This window comes from Bos indicus, chromosome 6 (assembly GCF_029378745.1).
Source record: "Bos indicus isolate NIAB-ARS_2022 breed Sahiwal x Tharparkar chromosome 6, NIAB-ARS_B.indTharparkar_mat_pri_1.0, whole genome shotgun sequence".
Taxonomy (NCBI): Eukaryota; Metazoa; Chordata; class Mammalia; order Artiodactyla; family Bovidae; genus Bos; species Bos indicus.
Window position 1 is genome coordinate 70,886,884 of NC_091765.1, and position 12,183 is coordinate 70,899,066.

The following is a 12,183-nucleotide window of genomic DNA, read 5'->3' on the forward strand; positions in this document are numbered from 1 at the left end:
CTCTAGTATATGCTCAAGTTTGAGGGTTGAACTTAAACTTTATTTTGAAAAGAAAACCCTGAATGCCTCTGGTGGTGACTATTTTAAAAATTTATTTTTTTAAACTCTAAAAGTAAAGTGTAAGCTGCTGCTGCTGCTAAGTCGCTTCAGTCGTGTCCGGCTCTGTGCGACCCCATAGACGGCAGCCCACCAGGCTCCCCCGTCCCTGGGATTCTCCAGGCAAGAACACTGGAGTGGGTTGCCATTTCCTTCTCCAGTGCATGAAAGTGAAAAGTGAAAGTGAAGTCGCTCAGTTGTGTCTGTTCGCAACCCCATGGACTGCAGCCCACCAGGCTCCTCCGTCCATGGGATTTTCCAGGCAAGAGTACTGGAGTGGGTTGCCATTGCCTTCTCTGAAAGTGTAAGCTAGTGATCTCAAATTTGGAAGCTTTTCTTTCGGTGGTATCTATAGTAATTTTAATGGATGAATCAAGCCATTACTTTTTCTTAGTAGAGCAGCAGAATAGACATTGTCCTCCTTTGGAGAATAGGTCAATAGACTGTTGACATCTGTTACTGGGGCTAGGTATTTTGGAACCTGTCTTTCCACCAATCTTTTATATGGTCAGTGATTGAAGGGAATTTTTATGTAACTGTGCTCAGGTGGGGAGGGAGTACGATTTATGATCCTGTTCTGAGGGCCCTAATACCCCAGAGTAGGCAGAGGTAAGATCTAGATATAGACCACTCTTGTACACCAGAAGCCAAATGGGTGATGGAGCTGAGGATTTTGGAACAGGTGGTTGTGACCTGGAATAGTTAGAGAGCAAACAACATCCATGAAGATTGGGCTTTCTTCCTGATAAGGAGGCAAATTGATGGAGTAGTTATGTCCTGGGTGCATGGGCAGAGAGGTGGGCGTAGCATGGAATGAAGAGCGTTCGCGGGATCCTTAGGCTAAAAGGATTGGAGAGGCAGGTTGGGTCCAGAGGAAACAGCTAGAAATTAACACCATGAGAGTGCTTTGTAAGCTGTGCATGATGTCAGTGTTAGCTGCTGCTTGCCTCTGTTAGGGTTTTTGAGGCTGGGGTTGGGGGTGTTGAAAAAGTGTTTTAGGCTGATGGATATCAGGGTTATGAGGCAGGATGATTTGAGGGTGGGGTGAGTGGAGGCTGGAGGCATGGGTATCTTTCAGGAATGGCTGTTCATTCTGGACATAGTAAATGACTTCTGGGATCAGGGCAGCAGGAGTGGAGAGGCATACAGGGATGTATGACAGGCTCTGGGGAATGACTGGTATGATTTATTGCCAAGGAGGGAGAAGTCAGGCAGAAATCTGGGAAATGATGTGTCCAGTTACTTCCATAGGAAATGTCAGGACTGATTGGAGGGAAGATGAGACTGTTTTTAGAGTAATCGTGTCTTGTATGTATTATGTGTTTTCTGCATGCCTGAGGACAATTCTGAGTGCTTTCCATAACAGCCTTATGAATTAGGTGCTGTTACTGTCCCCACTTTGCAGATGAGGAAACCAAGGTAGAGATGCTTGGTATCTTTCTTAAGGATCACACACTTGCATCCTGGCAGATGCAAATCTGGACAGTCTTATCTCTAGATGTGACTGTACTGAGGGAAGTAAGTCGGATGGATAAACAACAAGCTCCTATTGTATAGCACAAGGAACTATATTCAGTATTCTGTGATAAACCATAATGGAAAAGTGTAAGAAAAAGAATATATATCAGATCACATCAGTTGCTCAGTCGTGTCTGACTCTTTGCAACCCCATGAATCGCAGCACGCCAGGCCTCCCTGTCCATCACCAACTCCCGGCGTTCACCCAAACTCACGTCCATCGAGTCAGTGATGCCATCCAGCCATCTCATCTCTGTTGTCCCCTTCTCCTCCTGCCCCCAATCCCTCCCAGCATCAGAGTCTTTTCCAATGAGTCAACTCTTCTCATGACGTGGCCAAAGTACTGGAGTTTCAGCTTTACCATCATTCCTTCCAAAGAAATCCCAGGGCTGATCTCCTTCAGAATGGACTGGTTGAATCTCCTTGCAGTCCAAGGGACTCTCAAGAGTCTTCTTCAACACCACAGTTCAAAAGCATCAATTCTTCGGCACTCAGCTTTCTTCACAGTCCAACTCTCACATCCATACATGACCACAGGAAAAACCATAGCCTTGACTAGACAGACCTTTGTTGGCAAAGTAATGTCTCTGCTTTTGAATACGCTATCTAGGTTGGTCATAAGTTTCCTTCCAAGGAGTAAGCGTCTTTTAATTTCATGGCTGCAGTCACCATCTGCAGTGATTTTGGAGCCCAGAAAAATAAAGTCTGACACTGTTTCCACTATTTCCCCATCTATTTCCCATGAAGTGGTGGGACCGGATGCCATGATCTTCGTTTTCTGAATGTTGAGCTTTACGCCAACTTTTTCACTCTCCTCTTTCACTTTCATCAAGAGGCTTTTTAGTTCCTCTTCACTTTCTGCCATAAGGGTGGTGTCATCTGCATATCTGAGGTTATTGATATTTCTCCCGGCAATCTTGATTCCAGCTTGTGTTTCTTCCAGTCCAGCGTTTCTCATGATGTGCTCTGCATATAAGTTAAATAAACAGGGTGACAATATACAGCCTTGACGAACTCCTTTTCCTATTTGGAACCAGTCTGTTGTTCCATGTCCAGATCTAACTGTTGCTTCCTGACCTGCATACAAATTTCTCAAGAGGCAGATCAGGTGGTCTGGTATTCCCATCTCTTTCAGAATTTTCCACAGTGTATTGTGATCCACACAGTCAAAGGCTTTGGCATAGTCAATAAAGCAGAAATAAATGTTTTTCTGGAACTCTCTTGCTTTTTCTATGATCCAGCAGATGTTGGCAATTTGATCTCTGGTTCCTCTGCCTTTTCTAAAACCAGCTTGAACATCAGGGAGTTCATGGTTCACATATTGCTGAAGCCTGGCTTGGAGAATTTTGAGCATTACTTTACTAGCGTGTGAGATGAGTGCAATTGTGCGGTAGTTTGAGCATTCTTTGGCATTGTCTTTCTTTGGGATTGGAATGAAAACTGACCTTTTCCAATATATGTGTAACCAAATCACTTTGTTTATAGTAGAAATTAACACATAATTGTAAATCAACTATACTTCAATTAAAAAAAAAATTAGAAACCTAAAAAAAAAAAAAAAAAAAAAGAGTCAAGTTCTTATCTAGGATGCCTTACTGCTTTCACCATAACTACCTGAAGAAAGAAATACTGCAGCACACCCAGTATTCTTGCCTGGGAAATCCCATGGACAGAGGAACCTGGTGGTCATTTCCTTCTCTAGGACATCTTCCCAACCCAAGGACTGAACTCACACCTCCTGCGTTGGCAGCTGTGTTCTTTACCACTGAGCCACCATGGAAGCCCAGATTGAAATACATTTGAAATATAAATTCTTAAGAATTTTTGGATTAAATTGAAAGTACTTCGTTTTGAAAGGAGATAAATACTTGAAAAACCAGCATCTTCACTTACCACTGTGCCCATTTTCATTATTTAACAGTCTGTATGACTAAAAATCACCCCAACCACTTCATTTCCATAGTCTGGTTCCATCATTTAGAGCTTCAGTCTGGGGGCACACAGTCTGGCCCATAGCACTTCTCTTTCTGTTGATGCTCGGTAACATGTGATGACTAATTCACCTTATTGTTGAATTTTCTGTGACTCAAGGCTGCCCAGCATCTTCTGATCTGGGGTGTACTTTGCGTGACATCATGGGGCTATAATTGATGGCATGGTTGGAAGGCACCCAGATGAAATATTTGTCTGGATAACTAAACTTGAGACTGGTGATTTATACACACCTTCAGGGGGCAACTTCAGCCCTTCTGTAGAGTACTTCTGGGCCGTCCCTCTCCATGGATTCTGTTCCTGCTATCTTCAGATGTCAGCATGCCTCCTATTTTTTATATAAACTTGTAACCTTTTAACTACTACTAAAGTTTTAACTATAGATCTATTTCTGTGCTTTCTCCTGCCATAATTCTCCAGGAAGAGGTCTACACTTGCAGGCTTAACCTTGAAGCCAGCAGAAATTCCCACTCAACTGAAATTGGATTTCCTGTGGTGTCTTCCTAACCAGATCTGGGGACCTATGTTCATTCCCTTTGATCCTGCTGAGCATCTGCCCTGGGACCCACCCACCTTCTCTTGGAAACCTTTTGATGTGTTGCCTCCCTTGTCTTTTTTAGCCTCTCCCCTTCCTTTCTGATGGTCCCATTAAAAAAAAATCTGTCTTGACTCTTTCCTACCCACTCTTAGCTGGAAGAACTCTGCGACCAGTACTCATTGTGTCCCTCTTTTTTCTACAAAACCGTTTCCTCAGATTATTTGATCCTGTCTTATAACTTCACAGGTACTGCTCTTTCCCCACCATCTGAATTTCACATAATCAGGTGAGAAGTCCACCTGCTGGCCAGGTGTAGCACCTGGGAGCAGGTGTCCTGCTTCTCCCGCCTGTCCCTTTCTCACCATCTGAATTGGTGGTAAGTCCACCTGCTGGCCAGGTGTAGTACCTGGGAGCAGGTGTCCTGCTTCTCCCGCCTGTCCCTTTCTCACCATCTGAATTCGTGGTAAGTCCACCTGCTGGCCAGATGCAGCACCTGGGAGCAGGTGTCCTGCTTCTCCCATCTCTGCCCCTTTCTCACCTTATCTCCATCTCTGCCCTGAACGTGTGCAGAGACTCCTGCTGTGGCTTTCTCTGGCTGCCCCTGCCTCCCACCCGCCGCTTCCTCCACTGGCCTGGACGGCTTTTGCTCCTCCTTGAGAACCCACGTCAGTTCTTGTCTCTGACCTTGTATGTGTGGAGGGGGGCACAAATCCAAGCACACGAACCATTCCCCCCATGATCCTGCAGAAGTGACTGAAAACCCCCCAGGGAGCTCTGTTATCCTGGCGCCCTCGCTCCCCTCACCCGGATCGTACGTGAGTCAGCCTTTTGTGTTCTTCATGGTACCATCACCACCAGTGTGCTCTTTCTCTGGCAGCCTCACATCGTCCTCTTTTGTCTTAAATCCTTAACTGTGAGTTCTGTGGCTTCTGCTGACCTGAGGGCCAGAACTTTTCACTGATCTTGAGTCTAGTTGACCTCAGGTATCTCACTGTGCACGAGTGTCTCTGGTGTCTGTCTGTGGTATCTGTGTGTATGCTCTTTCTCCTCTTCTGATATCGTGGAAATCCAGCCCACTTCTTTCTATGTCGCCTGAAGCTAAGTCTTGTACCTATGTTGCATTATTCTGACATTGAACACTGTGTACTTTAAGCTCTGGACTGTAAGGACTGTGTGTCCCGTCTACATGGATTTTCTCCCAGCATCTAACACAGTGCTTTTGCAGCTCATAAGTAATGAACAGATACTTACCTTCATGCAACGGATGCATGTATATACTTGTATGCACAAATGAATGAATGGATTGGCTGCTGTGCTTTTCTAAGGTTCCAGTTTCATATTCAGAGTCTCTAGTTTTGTATCTTTAGTCTGACACTCTCCCAACTGAGCTATTTAGGCACTTCTTTTAGTTTTTGTATCTTTAGTTTGCTATGTAGCAAATCTCCGTAGGCATTAGGTTGATCAGGCTGCAACCCAACGTCTGCTATGAAATCTCATGATCTGATCATTAAAATAAGATTTTCATTTTCTGCCTTATCATTTGAAACACAAAGATCTTTTTTTTTTTTTTAAATGACCATCACCGAATAAAGACAATTGCATAGAAATAACTGAATTCACAAAGCTGTAAGAAAAGCCAGGCTATCATGATCATGGATATTTTGCCTAAAGAGCGATGGGCCTGTAGTTTTTTTGTTGTGTTGTTTAATCGTGGGAGGTTTTGTTTTTGTTGCTTCTAGACTGGGTGTCAGCATGTCAGTGTCATTGCAGTGGCCCATATTCAGAGTGGAAACTTGACCCCGTTGTATGTTTAACCCAGAGAATGCCATGGCATCCAGCAAGTCTTGGCTTGCATACCGAGGGTGACCCTCAGGATTAATTGAGAGTTGCTGAAAATAACTTAATTTTCTAGATGAACTTTAGAAACTTTAAACAGAACTCTCACCATAAATAGCTGGGCAGCTTTGTCCTATTTTTATTGTCGAGTACACAGAAGATGGAAATCAATATTGGAAAAAATGCTTTATTTCGCCCAAGAAAAAGATCATGTTCAACACGATTTTCGTTTTTCTTGGCAGGCTCTTCTCAGCCATCTGTGAGTCCAGGGGAACTGTCTCTACCATCTATCCACCCAGCAAAATCAGAGTTAATTGTCAGCGTTGGCGACGAGATTAGGCTGTTATGCACTGGTCCAGGATTTGTCAAGTGGACTTTTGAGATCCTGGGTCAACTGAGTGAGAAAACAAACCCGGAATGGATCACCGAGAAAGCAGAGGCCACAAATACAGGCAATTACACGTGCACCAATAAAGGCGGCTTGAGCAGTTCCATTTATGTGTTTGTTAGAGGTAAATGCTCAGCTTTCTTTGATGCTATGCTTAGAGAACTTTATATCCTGTCCTTAATTAAGGATGACATACAGATAGCTGAGTCATGGATAAAATATTACTGGCTGGGTCTAGAAAGCATAAAACACAGTTTTCTTAGTTAGTTTTCCCACATCTTCTGATGCATAGTGGCTTCGGGTATGACTCCAGCTGAAGGTCTTGTAAGGCTGTGATGCTTTTCCTAATGAGGTTACAATATGGTTTAGCCCATTTGTCCTGGTGGTGTCAGTAAACCCTGAGAATAAATTAGGCCCTTTGGGAAGACAGCATTTTAATGCCTTGAGATCCCAGATATTCCCACTTAGTAAAAACACTTCAGGGAACTAAAGGCCTCTAAAGGCCCCAAACAGACCAAAGCTTCAAATGAATTGATCCACATTTAGACAGTAAATTCCAGAAACAATTCAGTTGGTTAAGCACCCTCTGTCCTTCCTGGGTTCTTAATAGTAGTCAGTTTATTCATTTAAAAAATTGTGACCTCTGAGAAATAAAAGGAAAATGTGATGGTTGGATTTCTGTACCTCATTTCCTGTGATGAATGCAGTGATTCATCTGTGTTTGTGCTTTTAATAAGCTTGTCAGAAGAAGGTTTCCTGGTGGGGCCAGGGGAAGGGATAGGGGAGGGGTCTTTTTCTTGGTGTAAAAACTAGAATACTTAAAGCTTAAGAGACATACCAAAGTTATAGGAGGAGAAATAGTTTCAGTTCTCGTCCTGGATTTGTACCTGGACTGAGGTTGTCATTGCAACCTCATCTATGGTATGGTGGAAGAAGATCCAATAAATTTGTCCTAGATTGTGGATCTGAGCAACCTCTGGAGTTACAGTTCCTCACAGCAACACTTGGATAAGATCACCTGCTCTGTCCTCCTTATATAATTGTTTTCAGGGAGACAGAATTAATGCACATTCTAGCTCTATGGAGGGTTAGTAAAATTGACTCTCCTGTTTGCTGTGAGAAGGTTGCCATGAAACTGAAACTGCCTCTCCTTACTTTATCTTTTCCTGGGTGGATAGCTGAAAAGAAATACATGTTCACAAGCCACAGCTAGCCTCTGGGTATGTTTCCATAATTGTTGAGCCACCCGTGTTCTGTTCTTTGACATTCAAGAAGGTACTCTGTAATTTCCAGGTGGTAATGAAGTGTCATTCTGCTTATTAATAGGATGGGTAGACGTCTGAATAAATAGGGAAACTGCTGCATTAGCCAAATCAGTCTCACAGAGCGCTCAGGTTTTCTTGATAGGGGAAGTCATCCTCAATAACTTGGAACTGTGTTTAATTATTACCGGTTTAAGATGTTTAGATGCCTGTATAGTTTGTCTTATGGCAGTGAAGGAAATCGGGGCATTGTTGTGGGAGCTATAGCTCAAGTGATTGAGAAAGAATAAGTGGGAAAATAACCAATGATAGCCTCGAACTATATTTCAGCCATTATGAGGTAATTTATTTGCGGAATAAATTAGTTAGGCTGGGAGGTGCATAATTCGTTTAAGAAAACTCTTTGAAAATTGGTCAAAATTATATGATAAGTGGATTTCAATTATTTCATTGATTTTTGTGGCGCACTCAATTTGCATGTGGAAAGGACATTTTAAAAAACATTTTAGGGACTTCCCTGGTGGTCCAGTGGTTAATATTCCACACTTCTACTGTAGGGGGCACGGGTTCGATCCCAGGTTGGAGAACTAAGATCCCGCATGCTGCACAGTGTGGCCAAAAGATGAAAAAACTTTTTAAGTGTAATCCGTTGGCTCAACCATGTGTCTGTATGATCGTTACACAGTATAGAGGTGGCAGCATATTGTGTGTACAGAATGAGGTGTGTATAGAGGTCCCAGTTGGCCTAAGGCTTTCCCAGTCCATGCCAGGCATCCCAGCATAATTGCTAATTGTACCTCTTTCACGTCCAGGTGTCCTGGTTTGGACAATCATGTATTTGCCACAGCATTTCTGAACCTCATAAGCTTCCCTTGTGCATATCAATTTATTTGATTTCCAGAAATTCTATTTATACATATCTTTCAAGGAATATGAATAGAGCACGGACCACGTGTTATTCATACTGTGTGGCCCCCTGATAGTTTTCTAGACTCTTTTCAGAAGCTGGAGGATCCTGGAGACTGTGAACTCTGGAAAGAAGGTCACTTGGGTTAGTGGAGAACACTTTTCCCCACACTACTAGATGTCATCAGCCTGCCTATTTGTGGCCTATTTTCTTTGCAGTGTTATACATTTTAGAAAAAAAGCAAATATTATAATAAATATTACAAATATTTATATTCATAAATATTATAAAACATTTATATGTTTAAATATTCATAATTTAAAAATAAAATTTAAAATAAAAATTAAAAATTTATAATATTTATATTTATAAATATTATAGTAAAATATTCCCAGAGTTTTAAGAGCTCAGATTGTGGTATCAGTCAGACCCGAGTTTGAGTTCTTTCTAGCCATTTCTGGGCCACATCACTTAAGGAGAGTTGCTAGTTTTGAGACTTCGGTTTATCTATAAAATGGTGATAATGATAGTGCCCATCACATGATAGGTGTTTTTCTTTTTTTTTAGATCATTGCAATTTATTTATTTATTTATTTTCTATTCTTTTTTACTTTACAATATTGTATTGGTTTTGCCATACATCAGCATGCATCCATGATGGGTGTTTTGAGGATTAAATGAGAAAGGTGAATGTGTAATGGGCCAATCTTAGTGCCTGACATATGGTTTAAGTGCCACCTTTTCCTTATTAGTATAGTTCAGATAAATTCTACTTTCATTTGCAAAGAATAAAGTCGGCAGCCATTTGGGCTACTGGGGATTTTTGCTGTGAGAGAGCATTTTATTTTTCTTTAATTTTTTGGCCAAGCCACACAGCATGCAGAACCTTAATTCCCTAACCTGGGATCAAACCTGTGCCCCCTGCAGTGGAAGCATTTGACCACAGGGTTACAAGGGAAGTCCCCGAAAGGCAACGTCTTAGATCTTTATAAAATGTTTTCATTGTCATTTTATATATGTGCCGTTTGAAATACTGATTGTCGGTTATGCCATAGACCCCGAGAAGCTTTTCCTGATTGACCTTCCCTTGTACGGGAAAGAAGAAAACGACACGCTGGTTCGCTGTCCCCTGACAGACCCCGAGGTGACCAATTACTCTCTTACGGGGTGTGAGGGGAAACCTCTCCCCAAGGATTTGACGTTTGTGGCCGACCCCAAGGCAGGTATCACAATCAGAAATGTGAAGCGCGAGTACCATCGGCTCTGTCTGCACTGCTCAGCGAATCAGAGGGGCAAGTCCATGCTGTCGAAGAAATTCACTCTGAAAGTGCGGGCAGGTACCGGCCCTTGTTTGCTTTCTGCTGGGTGTCGGAGCATCCATTGATTTAAGACTTCTCTTCTCGCTGGTCCATCTTAGTATGTTGGTCACTCAGGCAGCTGCTCTGATCGGTTCTCCCAGCCTCAAAATAATGCCAGCTGCTTGTAAATTCTTTATTTCACAGTCCTCATACTACATGACTGGCCCATGACTGGCCCAAGACCCGCCTCCAGCTGGGTGGGTCTACCAGGGATGAGCAATTAGATGGTCCTGGGGACAGTCATTAAACCTACTGATATCAGGACATCCCAAAGTTTCATAAATGCACAGTGTTCTTTTCAAGGAAAACTTATTGGGAAGCCTTACACTGTTTGAAAAGATTAGCATACAGATTATTCACTCCTTGATTTACTATTGATCTGTGAATTGACTTCCTCCTTAAATATTTAATTTTAATGCCTTCTTAGACTGTTCACAATCTGAGAAGTACCAGCTAACAATGGACCTTGTTATGAATTCGACATGACGTAGAATATTTTGGTAGCTGGTGGATACCTAGAATTTTGTATTTCAGAGAATATCTAACTCAATACCAGTGGGCATTTAGCTATTGAGTAGTTATCGTTAAGGCTTTTGAAAAGGATTCTCTTTGGAGTTAAGGAAAGTTTGATTGTTTAAAACCTGTTATTAAGAAATAATCAAGATATTAATTTTACAGTACATGGGAAAGTTGCCTGTTTGGTTAAAAGGATGTAATTAGTTGTTGGTCACATCCTTATGAAACCATCACGTGAAGTAAAGATAAAGGCAGCTTCACTATGCTAGGGTTTCTACCTAGCTTTGTTCAGGATTATCATCATCTCAAAGTAGACATTCTCTCTTTTTCACTCTATATTAATTAATTTACTTGGGGGACGCATAGTTTAATTCCTGATGTCTTCAGGTACACAAGTAATACAGATTGGTTAGTGCCCTACTTTATATTTTGCTTAAAAGACCACAGAGTGAGCTGGGCATGGCTTAGGAAAAATGGTAAGTTAAGAAGTTAAGTTACAGTGCAACCAGTTGTTTGAGGGCCACTTTTCATTTTATTCTAGCCATCAAAGCTGTGCCAGTTGTGTCTGTGTCCAAAACCAGCTATCTTCTCAGGGAAGGAGAGGAATTTGCAGTGACATGCTTGATTAAAGACGTGTCTAGTTCCGTGGACTCTATGTGGATAAAGGAAAACAGCCAGGTGAGTGGATTGTCTGCTCCGTTTTCCTCAATGTATCATGCTGTGTGGGAGGTTTGAAGGCTTTTCTTTAAAGTGTTATTTTTTAAGAAATGTATTTTATTGACGTCTAGTTGATTTACCATGTTGTGTTAATTTCTGCTATACGGCAAAGTGATTCAGTAGTACATATATATGCATTCTTTTTCAAATTCTGAGAGAGTCTATTAATCATCCTGAGGATGGCTCAGCTGGTGTGTCTGTCAGAGGTGGAACTGTCTGGAGTGCGTTGAGATGCGTATTTCCCCATTGCATAGCACCATATGCAGACGTGTACATTCATTATGAGTAACAAACAAATGTCATTGTGTAAATTTATTTTGAGAAAATCGAAAACTTCAGACTTGTTATTACTCTATACTGTTTCTCTGAATGACTTTAGCGGGGAAAATATTTTTAAAAATTAACAGTTCAGTGAATAGCTACCTTAATTTTTATAAAGCTATTATGGAAACTATTCAGGCCAGATTATTTAAAATACTGTGAAAAGTTGCCATTTTCCCCTTCCATATTAAGAAACGTGATCTTAGATATTAACCAGGAAGCCCTTCCCTTCCCCATGAAAAGGCCTGTCCATTTGAGAAATGGATATCTTTGTATATGGGTCTGATTTCCTCCTTTGAGACTGCTTACCTGAGATCAGATTGCTAATGGTTTTCTATTTGTTTCAGTTGCTATTAATAAAATGGTTATCTTCAATATGAAGCATTTGGACATGTTTAGGTTATCATTCATTTGACAAATGCATATTGAATGTCTACTGTATGTCAGATACTGTGTTAGGCATATCTTAATAAATTTTGACTAGTTATATTTGAAGGGTTTTTTTCCCTTTGAATTCACTCACATTAATAGCAAGGACTTTGAAATGTCCAGTTTCCCTAGAGTTTTGCTTTTAAGATTCCCATTGACTGAGTTTTCAATAATTTCTGTTTGCATAATCTTGGCCATCTTGCTAATTTGCTATCATAGTAGTTTTTCTTCAGTACACACATATATATTACATTGGAAGGAAGAAAATACTGTCTTTTCCTCCTCCTCCTCATCTTCTTCCTCCT

The 12,183-nt window shown here is 41.5% G+C and overlaps 1 protein-coding gene across 2 annotated transcripts in view; it reads left to right on the forward strand.

Annotated features, from left to right (window-relative positions):
• Positions 1-12,183, forward strand: part of KIT (KIT proto-oncogene, receptor tyrosine kinase) — an 87,390-nt gene that overhangs the window by 32,283 nt on the left and 42,924 nt on the right. For both annotated transcript variants that reach the window (XM_019962772.2, XM_019962773.2), the window contains exons 2-4: positions 6,223-6,492; positions 9,593-9,874; positions 10,953-11,089. In XM_019962772.2, the coding sequence (XP_019818331.2) occupies positions 6,223-6,492; positions 9,593-9,874; positions 10,953-11,089 (689 nt within the window). The remainder of the gene's footprint in view (positions 1-6,222; positions 6,493-9,592; positions 9,875-10,952; positions 11,090-12,183) is intronic.